The sequence below is a fragment of the Staurois parvus genome, unplaced genomic scaffold (genome assembly GCF_062004578.1).
Source record: "Staurois parvus isolate SC_StPar_1 unplaced genomic scaffold, SC_StPar_1.0 ptg000332l, whole genome shotgun sequence".
NCBI lineage: Eukaryota > Metazoa > Chordata > Amphibia > Anura > Ranidae > Staurois > Staurois parvus.
The window spans coordinates 819,478-846,833 of NW_028318128.1; the positions used below are offsets into that span (position 1 = coordinate 819,478).

The 27,356-nt window shown below is 40.4% G+C and overlaps 2 protein-coding genes across 2 annotated transcripts in view; one reads left to right on the forward strand and one right to left on the reverse strand.

Moving 5' to 3' along the window:
• NMNAT2 (nicotinamide nucleotide adenylyltransferase 2) overlaps positions 1-7,876 on the forward strand; it is a 110,370-nt gene extending 102,494 nt beyond the window's left edge. The window contains exons 7-11 of the mRNA XM_089683981.1: positions 3,843-3,887; positions 3,988-4,064; positions 4,202-4,303; positions 4,688-4,755; positions 5,872-7,876. Coding sequence (XP_089540107.1) covers positions 3,843-3,887; positions 3,988-4,064; positions 4,202-4,303; positions 4,688-4,755; positions 5,872-5,974 — 395 coding nt within the window. The 3' untranslated portion in view covers positions 5,975-7,876. The remainder of the gene's footprint in view (positions 1-3,842; positions 3,888-3,987; positions 4,065-4,201; positions 4,304-4,687; positions 4,756-5,871) is intronic.
• A 4,030-nt stretch (positions 7,877-11,906) lies between these two features.
• LAMC2 (laminin subunit gamma 2) overlaps positions 11,907-27,356 on the reverse strand; it is a 54,916-nt gene continuing 39,466 nt past the window's right edge. Inside the window, exons 16-23 of the mRNA XM_089683982.1 lie at positions 26,131-26,256; positions 24,708-24,852; positions 23,014-23,163; positions 22,323-22,437; positions 20,015-20,214; positions 18,708-18,866; positions 14,379-14,478; positions 11,907-12,397 (exon numbers count right to left, since the gene is read on the reverse strand). Coding sequence (XP_089540108.1) covers positions 12,144-12,397; positions 14,379-14,478; positions 18,708-18,866; positions 20,015-20,214; positions 22,323-22,437; positions 23,014-23,163; positions 24,708-24,852; positions 26,131-26,256 — 1,249 coding nt within the window. The 3' untranslated portion in view covers positions 11,907-12,143. The remainder of the gene's footprint in view (positions 12,398-14,378; positions 14,479-18,707; positions 18,867-20,014; positions 20,215-22,322; positions 22,438-23,013; positions 23,164-24,707; positions 24,853-26,130; positions 26,257-27,356) is intronic.

Below are 27,356 nucleotides of genomic sequence, written 5' to 3' on the forward strand. Positions count from 1 at the left end.
GTATGTAGGAACGTTGTTGCTTCCTCTTAACATGAACTAGGGACTATGGGAGTTGTAGTGCTCATAAAGCAGTGCACATGGCTGCAACTAACATGCACTGCCTATTCCAAACTAGCAGAAATGAGCAAGAAAAGGAGAGGTCAAGGATCTCACAGAGGAAAGTAAAAGGAGGCAAAAAAACACCATAAGAAATGATTTACTATAAAAAATAAATTATGGGTCCCTTAAGTAGTAGATGTGTTTGGATTTCTTTTCGAATATAAGGATATGGTATAGGACTGATTCACACCTGAATCTCACAGGAACATGGTCTGCATTTCTGTGAAATCCTGTGTGACTCAGTGCAGTGCGATTTTCAACCCATTAATTTGATTGGGCTGAAATCACACTGGATCGCACAAAACTGCATGTACTATTTTTCAAAAACACACTGCACCAAATCGCATGGTACTGTAGTACCATGCGATCTGGTGCAGGCAAACGCGCTTGCAATCTGCCTTTGGGATGTCTTTAGGAATATATTGACAGCCACAGTAGATCACACACCTAGTGCATTTTGAATTTGGTGTGGGAAATGCACAAGGAATGTGGCTTTCCTGCACCATGTTCTGCGTGAACCAGTTCTTAGAGTCACTTTAACACAGTGTGACGGGAGTCACTTTGGGTGGGGTGCCCATGGAACACAACTCACTTTGGAGAGGTGGGGAGACCCCTGTCTCAGCTCCCCATATCCCTATTATGTGTAAGTCACCCTGTGCCTGTTAGAGGTACAGGGTGATCTGTCCTAATATTGGGTTGGAGGGTTGTTGATTGTTTAATGTCATGTGGTTGCATCCCATTGTTCTATTTGTCTTGGGAGTAAACTATTATGGAATGTATGTGTTTATGTGTATTAGCTTAGTGGGGGGTGTCTCCAGCAGCCCTCCCTCCTGATGGGACTGTCTGCTAGTGTGAAGTTTGAATACCTGTGTGTCTCTTGTTGCGAAGTATAGATTGCCCCTCCCTGTGTCATTATGCAGGGAGGGGGGACTGCCCCCTGAGTGTATAAAGCCAGTTCGAGTTTCAAATAAAGAGTTCCATGTTCAGACAGACTGGTGTTGTCTAGTCTTGTTTGGTCGGCTGATGTGTCTGTGGTCGGTGTTCGGACAGGGAAGCGGTATTATAACGGAAGTACCCAAGCACAGACTGGGTCAGTTCTGTTACACACAGTATTACTTGGTGTACAATAAATGTATTTGTTTTTAAAATACCTAACTTCATATCCATGTTGTAGTATGTGAATATGGCCTATGGAGTTCACTGTTGTTACAGATGCCCATTTGTAACTAAAATGTGCCAGTAGATAACTGTACTACAAAGAATTGTTTATTTTGGAATAATTCTTGCTGTAGACTTAAATGAGCAGATAGGTCCCTGAGAACATCAGTAATAAATGTCAACCTTTCCTTGCATAATGTACAAATGTAAATGATGCTCAAAAATGGATTAAAGGGGTATTTACTCCAGGCCAACCAAAATACTTTTCAAAATACAAGTAATGGATAGCTTGTTGAGAGGCTATGAAGGAGCTCCGATCTCAGCACCTTGGAGTTCTAGAAAGCAAATATACTTTGTCTGAAACAGAATATTATTTTTTCAGAGTATATCATCAATGTGTCCATAGAGTTAAGCTACCAATAAAGGAATATGGAGATGACTGTTGATTTTCTACATAACTGATATGGGACTACAGTACAGATAAAGAGTAATGACTTTTGACTTCATCTTTCAATTATTGCACACTTGTTTCCAAACACAGCCAGGCAACTAGCATTTTAAGAAAGAGGTGGGCAGTGGCCACCTCCATATTTTTTATGACAGATGTACTTTGACTGTCCTTGTGCAAATAACATCACAGTACAATGACTAAATTATGTTTTAGGTGTACATCTGGACATTCTCAACTCACATTTCAGACTATTCCTACTGCACCATCTGAAATCCAAGCTATTGATAGTCCTGTCAGCACCACCAAGTTCAACAAAAGTCCATTTAAAAATTGATGGATGGAAAGTTGGCCAAACAGTGACTGTATCCTCTTAGATGCAGTTACTGGTGGGGTATTCAGGCAGCCAGGGGTGTTGCAGCTGTTTGAATACAATAGATGGTAGGGGAAATTCCTCCATCCATGTTTTTTTTTAGCATGGATGGACGCTTTTGTTAATTTGCACTAAATTTCTTTGTTGATCTTCTTCTTTCATTCAGCCCACAGAATGGACAAGGGAAATCTAACGGTGGGCACAGAGCCGCAAAAACCCATACCTGCCAGGAACATCTGTAGCCCTCCATCTAAATTTGCAACCCTGTGCCTCCTCTGTCATCTTCCTTGTACTGAAAGACTGACCAAAGACCTGCCTGGCAACCATCAAATATTCAGGGGAGAGAGACCACAGTAGTCCCTGTCGACTTGAATGACAATATACTGGAGACAAGCACCGTCATTCACTAAAACACAAGCTCACAACAACACAAGCTATCTACTACTTTAGTCTCTCTCCCCTGAATAGCTGGCAAGCAGGTCTGGGCTCATTTATCTTAGAGAGTCTATAGTAGTAGCTGGTTTGTGTATTTTAATTCACAACAACACAAATCAACAGCAACTACTGTGGTCCCTCTCTCCTGAATGGCTGATGGCTGGAGCTGGATAATTTCTTCCTTTTAGTAACATGAAGTATGTAAAGTACAAATAAGGTAGCAGATGGGGCACAGAACTGTAAGATTGAGTGTAAGGCTTCAGATCAAAGTGGGGGAGGTTGTTTCAGTGCTGGGTGTAACTCCCCCTTCGGAATGCTGATAAATTGTGCTTCAGCCTAAAGTGGGACTACAGTGAGCACAGATGAAAAAGAAATGTAATTATATTTCAGAATCACTCCACAGAACTGAATGGGACCAAACGCTATGTGCACTGGATCCTCTTGAGGATTCAACAATGGTTTTCAACTTCTGGCCATATTTCTTTTTAAGAAGGAAGAGAGACAGATTGCAAATTGAGCATTTGCTCTTTCTAGTGGTTAATTGATACATTTAATGCAGTAACAAAAGTGTGAAAGTCATATCAAAATTACAGCTAAAAGCACTGCAATATTACCTCAAAATATGTATTAACTGAAAGTGCATATGTTCCCTTTAAACTCTAAATAAGTGTTGCCTCATCCTAAATGTATTGCTCACATTTCTTTAAAAAATATTAGTCATCCTAAGAAAGTGAAATTTGTTTGAAATGTAGAAAATACATTTGGTTTTACAAAGCTGATGGAGAGTCATCTTTTTTTTTTCTTGGGCCAGCTTATATCTTCGGTTGGCTTTGGTCTCAGAAAATGTAGGAGCACCCAAAGATAAAGGTCTAAAGATAAACTATTCTAAATGTGTCTTTTTATTTGCTCAAATATCCATTAAAAATTTCCAACTCTTTTAGAAGGATAAAATGGCCTCTTCTTCAGGGTTTGTGTTAGGCAACCTGAAAGGCACTGCCAGAGGAATAAGCTACTAATGTGTAAATGTCATTATGGTCGTAGGGGTGGTAGTGAACCAGTCCTGTGGTTGACTTACTAGTCACCAAGGTTGTCCACCTGATGGGGTATACCTTCTATGTGAGCAGCCCTGATTAAAGTCCTAACCCTTGAAAAGTGAACCTGCCAAACATTTTATTAAACTATATTTGACACAGTCTGCAAACACATTCAGAATATATACCTACACTTGTAGGATCCCAGATGCTACTGCACAGTTATAAAAGAGTTGTGGTTATGTAATTTTCCAAACTGTATGGTTGATTGATTGGTTGATTGATTGATTTATTGCAGATGAGAATGCTAATTTGGGCACGGTGATGAGATATGAAGAAATAGGTAAGCGCAATCAGGAGGCAGTGTTGTGGTAACACACTATCTCTAATATTCTACTTTGATTTGTCCTCATGCTCACACACTTACTGTCCTTCCTACCCAGAGCTACGGATCTTGCTCCTGTGTGGTAGTGACCTGCTTGAGTCATTTTGTATCCCTGGCCTCTGGAATGAGTCCGATGTGAGTATTGTTCCTTTTGTTGTCAGGGTTCCCTTCTATTATCATTCTTCTCCCTGGTGTGACTGGCATCCTAAGTTAAGTCAAGTGTCTGCTTCACCCTATGTGTTCCTCATGGCAGTCTGGTTTTCTTCCTGCAGATGGAAGTGATCGTGGGTGACTTTGGCATTGTGGTTGTGCCACGTGATGGAACAGACACTGAGCAAATCATGAATCACTCATCTCTGCTCCGTAAATACAAGGTGTGTTCTTACTTTATCAGGTAACTGAGGTGAGACACTCATTGATAACCAGACTGAGCCTTCAGGCAGCAATGAACTGTTACATAGCAGTGAGTTCACAAATGAATTTATTATTAGACACTGCACTGGAAAACAGGAGTTCATGCAAATTAACAATGCCTTTCTGGGGTTATGCTCAGAAAATTCCTAATGATATTACACAGTATTCCTCATCAACTCCTGTAACCACCTAAAAACATAAACCCATCTGACAAAGGATATAATTGCCGGATATTAATCTGGTCTTGACAATGTTTCAGTTGAAGTAAAAGTTTAGTTGCTGTATATCATAGTTAAATGTACAACTGTGTGTGTGTGTTAACCTAGGATTCTCTTTTCTTTCAGAACAATATCATTGTGATTAAAGATGATACCAACCATCCTATGTCCCATGTGAGCTCCACTAAAAGCAGGTAATGGGCAGTACTGTATTTTGATCATTTATGTATCTGTTTTTCTGTAGCTTGGAATATATTGCACAAGCATTCTTGATTCAGCTCTAGGTCTACACTTTGACCCTGGTATTCTCCTAGACCAGTGGTCTCCAAACTGCAGCCCAGGGGCTGAATGTGGCCCCTTGCTTGCCTTTATCCGGTCCTTGGAACACTATTCTCTCCACTGAAACCAAAGTTGAGGCACCATTCCCACCAAAGACACCAACAATGGGGCAATATTCCTGGCACTGACACTAATAATGGTGCATTATGCCATCCATTAAAATTAATTATGGGGTATTGCTTACTCCCATAGACGGCAGGGCAGTTTCTACTTCTACCAGCCACAGTGTGGCCCCCCTAAAGCCTGAAGGACCGGGAACTGGCCCTTTGCATAGAAAGTTTGGAGACCCCTGTCTTAGACAATAAATCAGTGGAGTATATGTAGTGTTCTTCTCCATCATCACTAAACTGAGGGTGATTTAGGACTTTGGAGTTAGCAAGAATGGGTGGTGGTGTTATATTCCTTACAAGTACCCTAAGAAGCTCAAATTTCCCTGGAAAGCCCATTCTCACTCTCTGTTAACGATTTTAATTATTGCAAATATTTTTATACAATTATTTTTATTCTATAAATGCAATTAATAAATGGTGCAAAATAGAACAGTCTTCCATCTACACCTCTCTGCAGCTTGAAAGGAATTTGCCAGTTTGAAATATGGGCAGTGACAGCTGATTTTGAAAGTGTATGTTCAGAAGCTGTCATCTTAATCACTTTACTAGCTGCATGCTTGTTCTGGATCAGTGACCCATCAAAGTGATGCATGGAAAATGTTAGTCACCCTGGAATCTGCACCTTCAAAAGCAAGTAGGCAGTGACAGTCCCTGTATTTGTCCCTGGGACAGCACTGGTTTACTGATGGATTTAGAAGTGTATATGTTATGTCCTAACAGTGGTGTGGACTTTTTAGTAAGAGGACATTGTAAACAATACACTTACTATATGTACTGTATATTATGCTTCTGTTAAGTTTTTTTTATTTTTTAATGTGAATTCAAATGAAATGAGCTGATGGGATCTTTGTTTTTCCTCAGACTGGCCTTGCAGCATGGAGATGGACATGTGGTGGATTACCTAACACAACCTGTAATTGACTATGTCCTGAAAAGTCAGCTTTATATCAATACATCCGGTTGACTTTGCGAGTTCCAGCATGGGGTGTAGCTATCTGCTACCTTCATCATCACAATAAAATGTGTTATTACTCACTACTCACCACAATCTCCTCACAGATCATGATATCTCTGTTACCCCACTCATTGCAGCCCTACTCACCTCTCTGCCTTACTCATTCTCTTAAAGGGTACTTGTCACCTTTTTAATATGGAGGCAGCCATCTGTTACAGGGACCAACAATTCAAAGAATGCAGCTACACGGTCCACTAGTAACTTGTGACATTACTATGACAAAACGTATGAAGTGCTACATTGATTTCCTTGGTTCCTGGTGATCTGATACACTAAATATTGGTTCAGTTTACAGAATGGCTTCCATCAATGAATATGAGTGACAGGTATACATTAAGACATTCTAACTTCAAAGCCCAAGGTGAGAGAGCACTCTCTGTACTAGTGAAAAGAGTGCTTGAGATAGTGTTGTTTTCTGGCGTGCTTAAACATTAAAGCCGTTGTATACCTACTCTTCGTGGGAAGGGGGGGGGAGTTTTTGGGATATCAGTTAACCCATTGGGTGCCTTGCACATCCTTCTACACTAAATTGGTATTTATTCATTCCCCACTACTAGTTAGTTTTTTGGATGAGGGTGTTATTTATAAATCATGTATTAATATTTAGCAATTCACAGTATCTCTTTTTCAGCTGGGATAAAGACCTCATCCCTGTCTTCTCTCTGTCTCAATTTTAAAGGGTAGTGGTTATCAGGAACTAGGAAACATATCTGCATCACTTACATAAGCATTGTGCACACAGTTAGCATGCCTTGCTGTGCTTTTATCTCCATGGCATTATTATGCTCTTTATTATGCTTCTATCCAGGAGGAAAAGGCATGTGACTATCCACAGTCTTACAGGGACTACTTAAAAGGGTGTAGCTTTTTAAGAATAACTCCTTCTTAGTTAAACACATGAACAATATATTTTCTCGATCAAAAAGTTATTAAAGTAGTTAGATGATGCTAGGTGGTCACTTATATCTGTATACTTATTGAATCCAGACAGGTCAGTATGAGGCTCAGTAATGGGGGCAACATATGGCCCCTTAGTTTCCGCTCAAGCTATTTATTAGTTAATAATAAAATATTTTGGGAGGAGGCAAACACTGACCAAACACAGTTTATGTTTAATTGGTCAATGTTACCATCAGATATGTAATGAGGTAGAGACAGTGAGTATCTGTGTAGTGGTGACACTGACCTGCAAGAAGTATGGTACGGTGAAAAGAAAACACCCCAACAGATGAATCTGCTTAGTTATACATTTATTAAGCAGCAGCAGGCGATGGCCACATATAATTTCCTTGTTTTCTTTAATGGTAGCAGGAATAACCAGTGTTCAGTTATAAGTATCTAAAATGATGTAGGTGTCTAATATGTATATTATCCTACTGCTTTCAACCAAATTGGTTATTTAATATTGGAGCACCTATTACACACCTGTTAAATTTGATGCATTGTCTAGTGAAAATCATGCTTTGTACAGATGGCTTTAGGACCAAGTTATGTGTAAAATTAGCTTTGTAACATCTGCATAGGTCCAGGACCTCATTTTATGCCCTCTCTGCACCCGCGCTCACTCTTGCCTGATGCCAGATTGTGACAGGTTAGAGCATTAGGTATGGAGAGGTGATTACTCTTGGAGCATTAGTAGTTTTGGCCAGACATTTTCTTTATTGAAGTATGTTTTCGCAGCCTTTTTTTAATTTTGTAAAGCATCTACAATACAATCTTAGTAGTTATTGCTGTGGTTTTAGCTGAAGTTGATGTTGCCATTGTACCAAATTTCCTAAGCTGAAAACCATGCAAGCACTGTTATAAAAATCAGTTGTAGCCTCAAGTACCAATAAACTAGTACTAAAGGTGTATTTATAATATTTATTAATATGTTTTATGTAGAGTGGGTTCAGTCCTCCATTGCACTACACTAGTCCAACACTGTGTTCAATCCAGACAGTTTAGGTCTTTGTCACATGATTAGATGATGCTTGAGTCTAGTATTTTTGTATGTTACTGGAGGTAAAAGGAGGTTGTATATTTTTTTAAAGGAGCTTGAACTTAAACTTGGAGGCTGCAATTGTCTTTCTGCAAGTGCTGGTTGTCTGTTGCTTTAATACTTTAAATCACTGGCACATAGCAGATAAGGACTTCTGGCTTTAGTCTGACATTCTAGATCTGCACAACTGTTCTGGGTAAGTGGCTCAGAAACTACTGTACCCAGTGGGTGAGCATTGCACAGTTATCATTTTCAGAAGGAAATCAGCAATAGCAGCCTCCTTATCTCTCTTGGGAAAGAAAAATGTTTTGAAATGATTACTGTAGTTGGATAAATGTTTAGCAGCACCCTGTAAGGTATGCCGGATAGCATATCCCCCTGGGCACCATAATTCTTCCCATCTGCCACTACATCAGTACATAACTGGCAGAAGGAACCACAGCGCTCAGAGGGGGACATGCTATTCAACATAACAGTGGTGCTACTAGCTCTGAAAGAGGACAAAGATTTAACTTCTTCTTTAATAGAGAGTAACTTATTCAACATCCTGTATTACAATGTACAGCCTAATGGATTGTTTTTGAGAAATGACAGGGTTACGTTAAGGCCAGTTGTGCTACACTGCACGTAGCATGCTATAAGTTAACAAAGGGCGAATGCTGAGCATGGATGTTAGATGCCACAAAAATTCAAATACTATTATGTTTTTTCAAATTAAATTATGTTCTGGGTTGTATAAAACCACTAGCATTGACTAGATGCAGTTTTCCATCCTAATCTTGCTGTAGATAAAACAGGGGGTGCATGGCAACAATTAGGGTTAAGATACATAGATGACATTAATGTCATGCTGTGGCCCTAAGACCACCCACTGGTAGTCACTTCATTTGAAGCAGTTTAATATGCAACTAAGTAGCTGATTGCCAGCAATGGGCTAAATTCACCCCTACCATTTAAGTTAACCTGTTATAAAAGAAATAGGGGGTTGTCAATGTTGTGAAAAGAGATTCACAGGAAAGCGGCTACATTTTGGACAGAATACGATACTCAGAATAATTTCCAAAAATTATGCTTTATTAAACATTAATAGTAGACAATAGGGTAATTACCCCGGTTCACCATCACCTCAGTATGAGACAATACTCTCAGACCTAAAACCACATCAAGACCGGTCTAGATATGGATGTGCTACATAGACAATGACAAATACCTGTCTAATGCATTAGCAGCACTATCACATTGGTTACACTACCAGTAGGAGGTATATCAAAAAATTGTACCATAGGTATTATTATAACACGCTTTGCAAAATGGCTAATATAGTCACCATATAGAAGAGACATAACCCTTAGCCCATATGAGGCAATGCAATGCATTAGACAGGTATTTGTCATTGTCTATGCAGCACATCCATATCTAGACCGGTCTTGATGTGGTTTTAGGTCTGAGAGTATTCTCATACTGAGGTGATGGTGCACCGGGGTAATTACCCTATTGTCTACTATTAACATTTAATAAAGCATAATTTTTGGAAATTATTCTGAGTATCGTATTTATGTCCAAAATGTAGCCGCTTTCCTGTGAATCTCTTTTCACAACTTCTTTTTTTGTATGCATATCTTTTGGCTACTGGACGGAAGCCATTTATTGGGTGATACAGTAAATATTTATATGAAGCTCTACCCCTTATTTTTCATTATCGGTTGTCAATGTTGACCTGCTTCTGAAAATGTTTGTTTCCTAGCTGTAATGCTGACTCTTCAGCTTCAGCATTTTTTGAAACACTCACCTGGTACAAGTTTGCAATTGAAAAGTCAGGAACTACTATCTGTATGCTTGCTTCAGCCATTAACGCCATCTTTTGAAGAAAAACTCAAGAACAAAGCAACTAGCATTTTCAAAAAGTCAGCAATAGCAACCTCCATTTTTCTCTCATGACAGGTTTCCTTTAAGCCTGCCTGTGTATCCCTTTTTGACTGTTAGTGTTAAGAGAAGTGCAGAATTTACAAAAAAACACATGCTCACCTAGGTGTTCCGGTGTTGCCTCTGTCCCCTCCTGCCTCTACACCGAGAACTAAGCAATCAAAGACCACTGATCACTCAGTTCTTGGTCTTCAGTGAGCAAAGAGCCGGTGACTGTCAGTGCAGAAAGAAGTGCACTCCTGTAACCTACAGGAGTAGTAGGGCCAAAGAAACTTTGGCCCTACTTCTTCTTTAATGTTCAATGCAGAGAACCACAGAAACTACAGCTGATTCCATAATATCTGGCCTAAAATGCAAGAATGAACTTTTGTATTAAGCTTGCTTTTTGATAACCATGCTGCCATCAATCTTGTCCATTATAACATGCTACCTTGGCTTTCTGTACAGCATGTAACATTCTTAAAGCAAAGGAATTATTGTATTCAATTTCACGTTCACCAGTCCGTACATCAAGTAAAGGTTGTGCTACAGAAAAAAAGCAATATTCAGAGCTGGAAGGATATTGTGGCATTTGTTTGATAAACCCCCCCAGTGACCTATGCAGCTGCGAAGACAAGTAGTATTGCACCAGTTTAAGCTTTCATCCAACCACTTTGTAGAGATGTAGCTTTTTAAGAAAAAAACAAACCACATTGCTAATATGAAAAAAAAAATCTAGTTATCTCAATAGCAAGAATGTCTATTTTTCATGTCCTATAGATCATATGGTGGGCAGAAGACACAAAAAAAAATCGATCAAATACAGATTATGTTATCAAAGATTTTTCTGGGTTGATATCCTATATAGACATTGTGCCAGATCTCCATTTTCTAGGAGCTAATAATATCAAACAGGCATAAAAGTGCCCTTTTTCCCATATTAATATAACAATCCCAGTCATAATGATAGTCAGCATTATTGTGAACAGTATTCATTGCTCTAAGAGTAAGCAACAGTTTTCAGTAAACCTGAGATAAATTCGGGCAATTCAAGCTGATAATGAAACATAGGCAGCTAAAATTATATGCAAATCTTGACTTTTTCTTGTAAAAGCTAATCTTGGCCCCACCCCTCTCCTCTGCCTGTTGTATTAAAAAAATGCTGTTTGCATATGAATTTAGTTGCCTGCATCTGTAAATTTAATAATTGTTTGGACACTGGGTTTCACCAAAGGTAAGAGGAGATTAAGAGACATTATCAGTTTGCCAATTCAATGTCTTCTGCTAGCCCAACCACAGGAAAGTATATTCAATCATCCTTGCTCCTTTGTCTTCACTCCATGTGTCTAAGTGGCCAATCACCAGCCCTGAACACTGTCACAGGGCGGTCAGTTATGTCATCCACCCGGGTACTCTCTGACATTGCAGTTTACTCGATGGATTCCTGCAGCAGGGAGGCATGGAGGTACTGAGGACTGATGAGCATACCTTGTTGTGGGGCTATCAGGAGCCACTGTTATTTTCCCCTGAATGGGCAGGTTCCTGTCTCCATTTAATGCATTTATAACATATATTCAGTTTGAAATGTTTAAATTAAGCATCCTATATTGGCAAAGTTCACTAAATAATTAATTGACCTGACTGCTCTGAAACCCCATTAATAACTATTGTTAACACCATTCTATATAATGGAATATTTCTAACCTACATACAGAAGACAACCTTAGGACTGGCGGTTTCTTAGCGCAGTATAGAGATACATCCGTGAGATATGATGGAAAAAAACACCTAGTGTTAAGAGATGAGATTACATCAAACATGTAACACTGTTAACATAATATAGTGCTGGGTCTTTGCTGATTAGGAGGGGTTGAATAAACCATTCCTAGACTAGTGTATTGGGTTTTGTTCATTCTGTTGTTGCTGTTTTACCAATAAAGATTTTGCTTTGCTAGAAAATGGCTGTGTCAGGCATGATGTCACCAGAAAATAAAGTGGTAATGTTCAATGATATATTTATTAATAAATAAATACAAAAAGGTACAAAGACAAAATATGGCACAGTTTCTAATACACATTTCATGGTTCTTTTCAGCACCCATCAGCCAAGAGTCCGTTCACAAGAATGTCCAAAATAAGGTCTTTTTTCACATACATCATGAAGATCTTACACATGGCATAAGTGAATGTGAACAATTATCGGCTTTGCAGCTTCTCTTCTGTCCGTTTTTGGTTTTACGGTCTTTCAATAGGAGCTGTGTTGTAGCACCCTGGTGGAAGGCTGTTCTTGATATCCCTCAGGTTTTGGATGTCAATCATTGTTTGCTGGATCTCTTTATCCAGACTGAGAATCCTCTGTTTTTGAAGTTTAAATGACAACTCCAGCTCTTGTAAAGCCGGCCTAAGGCGCTGAGTGACCTGTTTGCGAGCCGTTTCCATGCTGCTCTCTAGAGCTTGTAGCGCTTCTTCATTTCCTTCGACAGGTTGGTCTGCATAGAACACAGTAACCATTCATATATCTGAAGCATTCTAACATTTGCTAGTAAAAGGCACAAAGTGAATAAAAAAGATAAAGGATGGTGGCTAGTGCAGTTATGTTTTATAGCAGTGTAAGGGGTAAAGCAGAACCTAGCCCACCAATGTCTCTGATTCCTAAAAGAAAGCTAGATAATTGGTATTTACTGGGGCGTCTTGGCATGTGACTTGTGACTCAGAGTCGCACAACAATCAAAAACACATTCATTTCAATGGCAACCATTCCAATTAATGCAACTCAAGTCACAGTGACTTTTAAAAAGGTTCCTGCACTACTTTGATGCAGCTTCAATGTGACTTGAGTCCCATAGACTCCAATGTCACACGAAAGTTGCAAGCAAGTCACACTACATAGTCGCACTGGAAATAGCGCAACAATGGGGTCTGCAAGACAAAAAGTATTGAAAAAAATATACAGTAGTCACCAGTACAATAGGGAAACTTCCAATGAAGACACCTGATCCAGTGGAAGCTAAGAGAGGGTTTCCCATCATTTAAAAGAAAGGTTCAGGCTGTAAACAGGGCGCTTGAAGTGGCTGTAAACTTCACACATGAAAACTAAACAAAACACATATTTCTGTAGTGTTAACTTGCTTCTCTCCTGTTCAGGGGCAGACTGACAACTCATGGGGCCCCCGCGCAATAGGGGATCATGGGGCCCCTGTGTCCTTGCCCAAACTCAAAAAAGCCTATTAAAAAGGTATCAGGGGCATTTCATGGGGCCCCCTACTGACCCTGGGCCCTTGGGCAGTGCCCGAGTTTCCAAATGGTCAGTCCGCCCCTGCTCCTGTTGTTTCTGTCTGCTGTCTAGTTCCTCTGCTATCTGCATGAGTCACTTCGGACAAGTTTTCCTGACACCAGGAGCTAAAAAGCTGACGAGGAGGGACCTCCAGCAGATAAAATGTGATTGACAGCCGCAGCTCTGTTCCTGTGTGCTGTGTGAAGGGTGTGTGTCCCCTCCTTCCAATCAGCTCTCAGGGCTCTTGTACAGTGTGTAACTGGGGCTCTCTGCCCCCTGCTTATTGAGTCTGTGAAAAATCCTTTTCATCTTTGAGTTTTACAAGGATGTACATGACAAGTGACTACAGATAAACAGGTACAACCTATATAGAAGGATTTGTTTCATCTTTGTGTATCACTTGAGGCCAGTCACTTCACTGGGTGTAAGGGTTTACAACCACTTTAAAGCGGAGTTCCACCCAAAAGGGGAAGTTCAGCTTTAAAGATTGGTCCCCCGCTCCCCATTAAGGATTGGCACCTTTGGGGAGCGGATCGTGGGACAGGTGAGTGACTGTTTTTTAAAAGTAAGCAGCTACAGTTTTTGTAGCTTCTGACTTTTATTTTTTTACAGTGTGAGTGGAACTCCGCTTTAACATCTTTCAAAGTTAGGATTAACATAGATGTTAGGGTGCTTAGAAGAATTTCCAGATCTGGATATACTGTATAGTACTATAGGATAATTCCAACATTTTTTGGAAATAGGAATATAAATATTTCTGTCTTCAGCAAATCTTTACATTTAGACAGGAAATATTCTCCCTGTGTATGTTTTTCTTTTATTGCAAGCATGCCTGAAATCTCTCTGTGCTGTGACATAGAATATATGTGTAATATCTGTAGTGTTTCAGGAACTATCTATGTATTTCATATGTGCACCAAAATATGTATATATTTAGGAAGATGACAGAACTTGAGATAATATACCAGGGTGATGTGGCCATTAAACACTCAGCCATAAGCCACAGCTGGAGGCATGGTCCATCCATGTAACCTCGGGCTAAGCTTACATTTGCGATCTATAACTGGTGTCACTTATGGTGGTAATGGATGAAAAGATGCTGCCTGTGTTGAACACCTAATAGGTCTGTAATTCAATCAGTTCATTATGCTACAGGAACTAGCACCCTGTGTGAATCGATTATGCCAGCTGCTTACCTAATAAGCTGAGTACACGATCAAGGGCGTTCAGTGTCGCTGTGACAGCAGTAAGGGAACCACCGGCATGAGCTTCAGCTTCTGCTGCACTATCAACAATCTGAAGGCAGAAAGCAGGCATGTCAAGTACAGAATAAAGAAGGAGCATTTTAGAAGTCTTCTGTAATACACATGAACATTGTTGGGCTGATGCACAAGTCAAGGCATGCATTGAGTAATCATAATGCAACCGGGTATATTTCAGAAATGATCTCTTAACTGGTCTTGCTACCATAAACTGAGATCTGATTGGTTGCTCTGTTTTGTACACACTGGTTGTACAATGAATGCATTCCAGAAGCTGCAAGCAACAGACAGTATGTGACACAGTCGGCACACAAAGTCTAGGATACGCTGGTCAGAGATACAGCCAAAGCTGGTTGTGCATAGTTTACCTAAAGGGAAAGTTCACTTTCATGAGAAGAAAATAGCAAATAAAAAATATAGCTTATATAACTGATGTACAGGCCATGTAGTCATTTATAATGCAAATTTACCTTTTTAGATTAAATAAAAAGGTGAACTCACACCGCCCATCCTTCCCACCCCCACTGTACTTACCTCCATGAGTGATGAGTTGTCAGTGCCCACACAGCCAGTGTAGCAGTCTGGGGATTTGAAATCCCTGGAACACTGGATCAGCTGCGAGGGCACTGATAGCTCATCACCCACGGTAAGTACAGCTGAGACTGCAGGGGCGTATTTACCACAAGGCAAACAAGGCATTTGCCTAGGGTGGCATCTTTCAGGGGGGCAGCAGCATTCTTCAGGGGGGCAGTACTGCCCCCTTAAAGGGATAGAAGAAGGTACACAAGCAGCATGGAGACCAGGTGGGATCTGATAGAGGCTGTGGGTTGCTTGATGGTGTATGCGGAGCCTGACTCTTGTTCCCGGGGATGTCTGGAGCTGTAAAGGTGAGTATCTTCTCTCTCACTGGGGTGGGGGGGTTACCAGTGTATGAGGGGAAGTGGTAGTGGAAGGCTCTCTCTCGTGGGGGGGCTGGGGTGTTGTTGGTCAATGTCAGGCACTCTTCGTGGGGGAGGGGGGTGTTGGTCAGTGTCAGGGTCTCTCCTTGCGGGGGCCGATTTGTGTGTTGCCTAGGGCAGTAGAAAACCTAAATACACCACTGAGAGACTGGTGGGGAGGATGGATGGTGTTCAACTTTTCATATTTTCTGAAAAGGTGAATTAACCCTTTTAATTTCATTAAAAATTACCTTTCCTTTTCAGTCTGCAGCCACTGTAATTGTAAAATTCAATTCAAAATGGCAACTTGGAGATGTTCTGTACACTGTTGGTACAGAATACTCTCAGAAATATAATCTACTGCTTGTGATAGGCTCAATGATTTTCTCAGAAATCTTCACTAAGATACAAGTGAAATTTTAGGCATCCCTGCAACAGGAATTGCAGTTTTGGTGAGATACTCTCCAAGAGTTAAATACTTTTTTTTTGTTTTTTTTTAAACAAATTCACATTGTTCAGTTAAACTTTGGCAATAAAACCTGGAAGCTGATTGGTTTCTATGCAGAAGTGAGCCTGATTTTGCACTCTCCAGCTTTAGTAAATAAACCCCACAGTGACTAACGAACATGAATGATACATTTCATATCTCATTAAAGAAAAATCACCTGCTATAAGCCATTCTTTGTACAGGAATAGACATTCGAAAGTCGACTAAGGCCTAAGAGCTGAAAATCTCATCAACTGTATTGTGTGGGTTTACAATTATGAATAAAACAAAAGGGTGAAGATAAGGAAGGTAAGAATATGAGGATGTCGCATTTAGTGGAGTGATGTGGGAGGGGGTCTAGGAGCCATCACCAAGTTGATTAAATAGTCTCTCTATTGGTGAGAAAAGAGAGGAGATGTAATGGACGGTGGTAACGATCTATTGGACCAGTACTCAGGGACTATGAAAGAAGGAGAAAAAGGGGGAAGGGGTAACAAAAGGGAAAGAACAACTTGGGAAAATGGGATATTGCGGACACTTGAGGAAGGAGGGAATGAGCAAGAGTGAGTCCACTGGGGCAGAACTATCTATAAGTAGAAGTAGAGTCAGTAAATGACTCCTGCCCTGCTAGAAAGCCTTTAACCCCCATCTGTGAACGGAAACTGATGCCAGTAAAACCAGGTCTTTTAAACACATCTGATCTACAACCCTGGCCAAACGTTTTGAGAATGACACAAATATTCATTTACCTGCAAGGAAACACATGCAGTCATCATTGCTTTGCACAAAAAGAGAGTCACAGGCAAGGATGTTGCTGCTAAGATTGCACCTAAATCAACCATTTATCGGATCATCAAGAACTTCAAGGAGAGAGGTTCAACTCTTGTGAAGAAGGCTTCATGGCGCCCAAGAAAGTCCATCAAGTGCCAGGACTGTCTCCTAAAATTGATTCAACTGTGGGATCGGGGCACCACCAGTGCAGAGCTTGCTCAGGAATGGCAGCAAGCAGGTGTGAGTGAGTGCATCTGCACGCACAGTGAGGCGAAAACTTTTGGAGGATGGCCTGCTGTCAAGAAGGGCAGCAAAGAAGCCACTTTTCTCCATGACAAACATCAGGGACAGACTGATATTTTGCATAAACTACAGGGATTGGACTGTTATGGACTGGGGTAAAGTCATTTTCTCTGATGAATTCCCCTTCCGATTGTTTGGGGCATCTGAAAAAAAACCTTGTCCGGAGAAGAAAAGGTGAGCACTACCATCAGTCCTGTGTCATGCCAACAGTAAAGCATCCTAAGGCCATTCATGTGTGGGGTTGCTTCTCAGCCAAGGGAGTGGGTTCATTCACAATTTTGCTTAAGAACACAGTCATGAATAAAGAATGGTACAAAAACATCCTCCAAGAGCAACTTCTCTCAAACACCCAAGAACAATTTGGTGATGAACAATGTCTTTTCTAGCATGATGGCTCCTTGCCATAAGGCAAAAGTGATAACTAAGTGGCTCGGGGAACAAAACATCAAAATTTTGGGTCCACGGCAGGAAACTCCCCAGACCTTAATCCCATTGAGAACTTGTGGTCAATTCTCAAGAGACGAGTGAACAAAAAAAACCCCCAAATTCTGACAAACTTCAAGCATTGATTATTCAAGAATGGGCTGGCATCAGTCAGGATGTGGCCCAGAAGTTGATTGAGAGCATGCCAGGGTGAATTGCAGAGGTCTTGAAAAAGAAGGGTCAACACTGCAAATATCAACCATTTGCATAAACTTAATGTAATTGTCATTAAAAGCCTTTGATACTTATAAAATTCTTGTAATTCTACTTCAGTATACCATAGTGACATCTGACAAAAAGATCTAAAAACACTGAAGTAGAAGACTTTGTGAAAATGAATATTTGTGTCATTCTCAAAACTTTTGGCCAGGGCTATATTGTTTTGAGAATGTGTCAAATTGGGTTAAATACTTCTAAAGAGATGCAGACACTAAAGCTTTCCTCATTAGAACACTCTGAATGAGAGTGACTGTTTTACTATAATCAGCTGGTGAATTCTCAGTCAGTCTAAATGAAACATGGTCAAACAAACAGATTTTTCCTCAGAGCAATAATTGGTAGGAATCTGCAACAAAATTTGTTAAAATTCCCTGCAATATACATTGCTTTTTTTCCCAAAGACAGTGAAGTAACTCTTTAATGTGATATTAAACCCTGAAATAAAAATGATTTATATTGTAGTTTACTAATTCTTAGATGTGGTGGTTGTATTAGTTTTCTTTTTTTTCCCTTTATTTTTACGTGGTGATACTGCCAGTAAGTCTGGTAATTAACTTCCTTTAACAGACCAAGTTGTCCAGCAAAAGTGTCAGTTAGAAGGCTGAGACAAACCATCTAACACTTATAGTGGTGCTTACAATGGTCAGTTTTTATTTAATTATGTAAAAACATTTATCCCAGAAGGAAAAACATTTGCTGTAAAGGCTTAGCAAATGTTGGCAGGAGTTTGACTTTAATTTGTTAGTCAATTCCATCTAAACCAGCTAGTGCATTTAACACTATTGACAATGCTGCTATCCAAGGGTGTCCCCATTGCCCTCCATCCAGATTGGAGAGACCCTAAGACAGGAAGCATGTTAATGGTTGAATCACCAGGTAAAGGAAAAAAAGGCTTACAAAATAAAACTGTGCTGCCACATATAGGATTGGTAAGCTGCAATATATATATATATATATATATATATATATATATATATAGTTTTTTAATTTTTTTTTGGGAGGGTCGTGACCCAGTTCGATATTGCTTTAAGGTGTTATATTGCATATAGACATGTTTCTTACCAACTTTGCAGCTGCATTGTCTTCTGCTGCTTTCTTTCTTTTCTCATCCAGTTCTCCAGCTGTTTTTCTAGCCATTTTCTGCAGTGCAGCAAACTCATTCTCCAGTGTCAAGGCCAGTTGAGCTGAACTGTTTGCATCCTGGCTCATTCGCAGCATGTCCTAAGAAGCACAGTGCAAGGAGTTAGCTATTATAGAGAGGAACACCTACAGAACAGAAGGGTCTGTGACGGCAAACCTATAAAACTGATACAGGTCAGTGACTCACAAAGTAATGACACAATTGGATTAACATGACAGCTAAACAATTTTCATTTTGAGAAGGAGAGAGCAGTACTGGCAGTTTGGATCAAATGTTGAGGGGGTTAGAGCCTATGCCAGGTTTTTATTGCTGTATATGTTTTTTTTTATTATGGCCATTTAAACTTTGTTTTTGTACTGGTGACCACAGTCACTGGAACGGGAGTAAGTGGAAAATCCAAAAGATTGAGTTGTCCTCAACACAGGAATAGAGGAGAAATCATCCAGTGAGGACAATTGTTCCAGTCATAACACTTACGTTAATGTTTTAAAAACTTGTTATAATGTGAAATTTCCTATGTAACCGGAGAAAATCATATTTGCTTATTATATGCATAGGCTCCTTTTCCTGCTTTGCAGGGATATACGATGGCCATGCTATACAGAGCAAGTTAATGCACTGAGCCACTGAAAGCTCCCTCTAGTGGCTAATCCTTAAATTTCTATAATTTATACAAAAATATGCAAAACCAGGTGTGTATAAATGTGAACATTTTTAAAAAATGTGCTTTAATGGTAAACATTGCAATAGGGAAGGCAAGTGGCTCACAATGGAATGATCAGCTCCATCACAACTGTCAGATCTAAACAGAATTGGCCAATGAGTGGAAACCATAAATCCACCACGCCAAAATTAATACTTAATTTTTGGTAGATACTGCTTCATATATATTTGGGAAACTTTAGTGGTGATATTTTTTTACTCAATCTCTTACCTAGACCCTCTAGTTTCAGCCATCACAATATTTCCAAAACTTCCATTACAGACTTTACATTGTGGACTATACAGCAGAAGAGAATGTCCAATGGCACTCATAGCAGAGTTAGCATAGGTGGGTCTCTAGGGTGAAGGTCTTACATGCTATAAAAAGCTGGTGGATGATTCAGCCCAGAACCTAAATCTCATCTTAAACACTGGTTCTGTGAGGAATAACCCTCAAAGAGATCATTTTAGCTGGGCTGTTCCACGTTTTGTATGCGTTAACTCATTGCAGACTGCAGGAAGCTACCTGTTGTATTGCAGTTGTGATACTCTGAGCTTCTCCAGAATTGTCTACAGCCATATCAGCATCCTTTTCTGCACCCATGAGTGCTGTGCTTGCTCTTTCTGTGGTACTTGCGGCTCCCAGTACACGTCGCTGGATCTCGGGGAGAAGCTTCATTGCGTCTTCTGCTGCTCTGCGTCGATCTCCTACCTGGTTTCCAAATCCTACATTTTAGGTGAAACAAAGTTTCTTTAAACCCAAAAAGTAAAAAGTAAACCAGGGTACCCTCACATGCCCCCTCCAGTACCCAAACATGCACATAATGAAAACACTATGTACAACCATATGTCCTTTATACCTAGATAACAAATAAATACATTAAGGAAGATGTAGTAATGTGTGGAGCCCTACAACTAACACATGAACTACAGACAGTCCCTTCCTACATATATGAAGCATCAACATCAGCATGTTAAAAAAGTTGTTCCTGCATTTCGTTTCATGGGTGCCCCAAAGCTACAGCTCAGGAAGCCCTTCACCAGAGGTGAAATCCCTTATTATTTTATATGGTTCCAACATGCAGCTATTTACAGAATGATGTACTAAATCATAGAGGGAACACTAGGAATGGAAACTCGGCCAAAAACAGCTTGCAGTATAGAAAATGGGCTATGATAAATTCTAGTTAAAGGGACCTCTTCTCTTCTAAGGACATTGGTATTCAAATTAGGATACTTATAGCTACTTACACTATATTGTCAAAAGTATTGGTCGGCCTGCCTTTACACGCACATGAACTTTAATGACATCCCAGTCCTAGTCCATAGGGTTCAATACTGAGTTGGCTCACCCTTTGCAGCTATAACAGCTTCAACTCTTCTTGGAAGGCTGTCCACAAGGGTCAGGAGTGTGTCTATGGAATTGTTTGGCCATTCTTCCAAAAGCGCATTTGTGAGGTAAGGCACTAATGTCGGATGAGAAGGCCTGACTTGCAGGCTCCTCTCTAATTCATCCCAAAGGTGTTCTATCAGGTTGAGGTCAGGACTCTGTGCAGGCCATTCAAGTTCCTCCACCTCAAGCTCGCTCATCCATGTCTTTATGGACTGTGATTTGTGCACTGGTGTGCAGTCAGAACGGGAAGGGGCCATCCCCAAACTATTCCCACAAAGTTGAGTATGAAATTGTTCAAAATGTCTTGGTATGCTGAAGCCTTAAGAGTTCCCTTCACTGGAACTAAGGAGCCAAGCCCAACTGCTGCAAAAAAAAAAACCCACACCATAATCCCCCCTCCACGAAATTTTACACTTGGCACAATGCAGTCAGGCAAGTACCGAGACAGGGAAGCATGATTCATCACTCCAGAGAATACGTCTCCACTGCTCTAGAGTCCAGTGGTGGCATGCTTTACACCACTGCATCCAACGCTTTGCATTGCACTTGGTGATGTAAGGCTTAGATGCAGCTGCTTGGCCGTGGAAACCCATTCCATGAAGCTCTCTACGCACTGTTGTTGTGCTAATCTGAAGGCCACACAAAGTTTGGCGGTCTTTAACTATTGACTGTGCAGAAAGTTGGCGACTTCTGCACAGTGTGCTTCAGCATGCACTGACCCTGCTCTGTCATTTTACGTGGCCTACCAATTCATGGCTGAGTTGCTGCTGTTCCCAGTTGCTTCCACTTTGTTATAATACCACTAACAGTTGACCATGGAATATTTAGTAGTAAGGAAATTTCACGGATGGACTTATTGCACAGGTAGCAACCTATCACGGTACCACACTTGAATTCACTGAGCTCCTGAGAGAGTCCCATTCTCTCATAAATATTTGCAGAAGTAGTCTGCATGCCTAGGTGCTTGATTTTATACACCTGCGGCTATGGAGGTGATTGGAACACCTGAATTCAATGATTTGGAGGGGTGTCCCAATACTTTTGGCAATATATTGTATGTCGGAGTATACATTTACATAATTCTCTGCATCCGGCATTGCGGCACCGGTGGCCTAGAGGGAGCTCATAAGTCAAGTCTTCCCCCTCTTAATGCTGTTGTTGTAGTCTAATAGTTGAAGCTTACTACGCATAATTGTATTTGTTAAACATTGCTAATTGATTATCCCCATTTTATCGGTGTTCTATTTTTATGTGTTAACTGGGATTGTCTATCCTAAACCCATTATTCTTGTGAAATATTCTAGTATTGAGGCAAGGTCAAGGCAACCACTGGGGACAAGCATTATCAAGCGGCCCTATACTAGCAAGTACTCTAAATAAGTCTAACAAATATTTTGAAGAATTTTTCCTACAATTTTCAGACAGTTGACACTATACCCACCCTTCAGGCTACTGAGCATCCCCTCGATCTCATAGTATGTGATGTTCCCTGATATCATGGCCTGATTGGCTTTATTCTTTGCAGCATTTGCTCGTGACAACAGCTGATCCCCCATCTGCAAGACAATAGATCATACCATGACATCACAGCATTAACACACTCATGAATGTGCAAGCTACTACATCTGAAACAGCTTTTCTCTGCCGATAACGTTTTTTGAAATATAAAGTTTTTTTTGTTCTTATTTAGCAGAGGTATTAGTTACATAATACTGTTGGCGCTATATAAATCCTGAAGAATAATAATAATAATACACATCCAAAAAAAAATATTTCAAAACAGAATAAAGAAATAACAAAAAGAAAATATTTAAAGATTATTATAATATATACAGTGTACATTATACAGCCCCATTTGGCTTATCTAAGGTGACCATGCAATCTGATTGTACAATCTACTTTAGATCTACCATGAACTCTGTAGTACAAGAGCCAACCTGATTTGATACAAACGGAATTGATTGTTTAGTTGTGTCCCCCTATTACAATGTGTTGGTAAAACTAAAAGGAGATTGTGCTGAGATTTTATCACACACAGAGACTGCAACTCACACACAAACAATATTGATTTATATTCCCAGACTGTCAGTGAATTAGATACTGGATGGTTATAATGTATTATTTGTTCTCACCTGTCTGTACTTTTGCCCTTCATAAAGTTGCTGTTCAGCACTCTGTTCCCAAACGTTGAATTTGTTCTGTAAATTTTTGCTTTGAGATATCTCTGCTTCTACTGAAGTTTTCAGGGATGAAGATTCTCGTCTAAGACGCTCCATCTCCTCCTGATAATTAAAAAGATGCATCAGTGGGGCCATAACTTTCCTACATGCAGAATGAGTTCCGCTCTCATGTGACGTTGCTGGAACTAAATGCGTTTATATTTAAGCTGGAATAGTGAAGAATGATATTTTTGAACATGCAGTTGACTTCTCCAAAAACCTAATAAGCGGAACCTGCCAACTGTCACTTTTTAGGAAGAACTGAAGGCAAACGCTTAAACTGCCGCTCATTTACATGTAATCCTTTACAGTCACAAAATAATTTTCAGTTCAGCTAGTCTAATGCCCTGAAATCTGTGTCACTGCTAACTTTGTGTCACTAACACAATATAAAAACAGAGTTCAGGGGTCAGGAATAAGTGATGCAGAGTTCAGGGGTCAGGAATAAGTGATGCAGAGTTCAGGGGTCAGGAGTAAACGACACAGAGCTCAGGGGTCAGAAATAAGTGATGCAGAGTTCAGGGGTCAGGAATAAGTGATGCAGAGTTCAGGGGTCAGGAATAAGTGATGCAGTAATCAGGGTCAGTAGTAAGGGACACACAGTTCAGGGGTCAGGAGTAAGCGATGCAGAGCTCAGGGATCAGGAGTAAGCGACGCAGAGCTCAGGGGTCAGGAATAAATGATGCAGAGTTCAGGGGTCAGGAATAAATGATGCAGAGTTCAGGGGTCAGGAATAAGTGATGCAGAGTTCAGGGGTCAGGAATAAGTGATTCAGAGTTCAGGAGTAAGTGATGCAGAGTTCAGGAGTCAGGAATAAGTGATGCAGAGTTCAGGGATCAGTAGTAAATGATACAGAGTTTAGGGGTCAGTAGTGACTAACAATCCACACCCAAACACCTAAAGATCAGACAGTCAATTTCATGTGCATTAGTTTTGTGCAAATGGAGGCATAATTGAATGTTATTAGGCTGTTTTTATTCCAGGTCAAATGTTCTACATAGAGCAAATAAAGAAAATACTACAGTACTGCATTAGGGCACTAGATGAAGTTGATGATCATAGGAAATAAGTATTGACTTCCTATAATCATTATCTTTATCAAATAATCATAATGTGGTAATTCTCTGATTTATTCTATATAACCTGGAAAAACATAGCCTGACAACATTCAATGTTCTCTCCATTCGCACAGAACAAATGCACTGTACATTTCACAGGATGAATAGCTCTGATTTTTTTTTTTAAATATGCCCCTTAAAGTGGCTGCCACAAAAATGATTAACTATATATATAAATAAAAAAGCCAAAATGCTATACAGAAACAATATATGTAACTGATGTGAGAATATATGGCTGTCTATATGTAAAATATATAAACTGTGCACACTTAGGACCCCTCGGTTCTGTTTTCTAGAAGTGAATTCCTGGAAGACCAATGAAGCTGCTCTAGGTCGTCCTTCAGATTTCCAGGAATGCTAATCCATTCAATCAGTGTACAAGCAAGTTTCAGGGATATATCATATTTCCAGCAACATTCACAAATAGTTGTTATCAGTGTCAGAGGAATACCAGCCTCATCCATCACTTGACATAAGTCCTGTCATTACCTGGAACTGTGTAGGAAGCCCAAGAGAAGCTTGTGCTAACTCCCGAGCAGTCTGAGAGCTCTCATGGTAGGATCTCTCTGCAGAGGCAGCAGCTTGAATGGCCTCGGTCTCCAGTGTGCCAACCTGAGTCCGGACATCATATAGCCTGTGAAGACAAAATACGTCAAAAGACAATTCCAACAAAAGCAAATTATTGATTTGGCTCGAGCAGAGCCGCTTTATGCTCTCAGGTTATCCAAAAATCTGTAAAGCAATCATAAAAATTGCTCAGCACACTCTCTGGCACAGATATATTTATTTCAGGTACTTCTATAGCACCATCAATTTACGCAGCGCTTTATATATGATTGTACATTCACATCAGTCCCTAACCCTCAAGGGGCGTACAATCTAAGGTCCCTAAATTACAATCATACATACGCATACTAGGGCCAATTTAGACAGGATCTAATTAACCTACCAGCATGTCTTTGGCGTGTGGGAGGAAACCGGATTACCTGGAGGAAACCCACACAGGCAAAGGGAGAACATGCAAACTCCAGGCAGGTGGTGCCGTGGTTGGGATTTGAACTGACAACCCTAGTACTGCCAGTATTGGACTGGCTGTCCATTTACACCCGGCTGCCATCCGATTCTATGCATCTAAATGGAGGACAGATCCCCTTCCATTTGTTTTTAGTGGATCAGATTAGAGGTAGGCGGGTGTAAATGGACACAAGTCTGTTTACACCCACCGGTCCATAAGAATGAATGGAACTGAAAAACTGACAGTCGGACCTGATCGGAATGGTCATGTGAAAGGGGCCTAAAATCTATGGTTTTTAATGGTACAGGTGTTGACCATCCTTTATCTGTCTTTTTATATTACGTTGACTTGGCAGATGCAAAGGTATTTCCAATATGTCCAAAGGGAAAATATAGTAACTGTTGTTTCTGTTTCTAAAAAGTAGGTAGGCATGGTAGTTCTGTAGTTACCAGGGGTGGACTGACCATTTGGAAACTCGGGCACTGCCCGAGGGCCCGGGGTCAGTAGGGGGCCCCATGAGATGCCCCTGGTACCTTTTTCATAGGCTTTTTTGAGCTTGGGCAAGGACACAGGGGCCCCATGATCCCCTATTGCCCGGGGCCCCATTTGTTGTCAGTCCACCCCTGGTAGTTACCCCCATATGTCAGCCTCTGGCAAATGGAACACCACAAGGATAACATTTTTTGGAATATTTATGGAATATCAACTAAGATTTCCTATGTGATGAAAGCACAGCTCTACTGTGACCATGTGTTCTTGTTGAACAGTGCAAGACGCAGACATGTAAAGTGTCATGTATAAGTGCGTATTACAGTGTAAAGTGTCACGAGACACAACCCCTTCATACATCTGCCCCATCGTGTCCTCTTCATATTGCACCATTATAGAACCTTATACCTTGTTCTCAGTTTCTCTGCAGCATCGGGGTCTGCATCTCCTGACCGTAGAATCTGCATTGTTCTTTGTGTATCTGCCAGGGCGTCTCCTGAGATCTGTACCACCATCTGGGCCTCCTGCTCGAGTCTGAGTTTGGTAAAGAGGAAAGGATTCCATAAGATACATAGGAAGTGTGGAGGGACATGAAGAAGATAATGGTGCTGAAAGATGAACTCATTTTTCTTTCCATGTTATTTTATAGAAATTCATTCCGAAATAAGATGTGATCACATTGTTGGCAACCAAACACAATAAAACCTAATTATCTCTAACATCCCCCAAACTCCCACAATTTTTTTCACCATTAATTAACTGTCATACTGGTTTGTATTTTATTTCATTATTGATGGAGTATGACTTGCTCTCTGCCACAGAGCACATGGTTTGGTTCCATCTGTTGTCATGGATACATTGATTGAATATACACAGTGTTCTATGTGTTCATCTCAACAACAAAAAAGTCATGATTCATTAATATTCCTTAGAGACCAAACTTCCTGTTGCAAAAGGCTAGCGATGATCCAGCCACCCCTGATATCATCATACAGTATACGGTATACAGCGATATAGATGCAGCTGCAATAGTGTTGTATATCTGGACATGTCATGTTTCCCCTCTTCCCGGACATTTGGTAATGCTGGGGTACAAACTGCCAGCAATCTGTTTTCAGACCACCTAATGCTAAACCTATGATTAGGAACACGGATTCTAAACTCCACCCATTGCCGTGTGTATCACTCAGAATGAAACAATATCTTTGCAACTTTAGGCTGAACTCCGGGATAAGGAAATATTATCTAAATATAAGAGTCATGCTTGTTCTTCATTGAATCTTAGTGTGCTTTGTGTATTTCGGCAGTAATTCAATGTGAATTATTTCCTTTGTGCAGGAGCTTCCTGTAGTACAGACTGGTCACTGCTGCTCTCTCTCCCAGTGCAGGGTGACTGGTCTTGTCTCCGCCCCTCCTGTAGTTTGCTGCACGCAAACTGTACTGGGTGGAGCCTTCTAAGCCCCTCCCACAGCTCTGCTCTCTGCACATGCTATGTACAGCACAGAAATGATTTCACTGCTACTTTTAGATGAAAATATCTGAATCTGTAAAGGAATTTGGTGCGTACAAAGTGGATTATATCCTCTGTTGCTTTTGAGAAATACATTTACATGGAAGTTTTTGTGCCTGGAGTT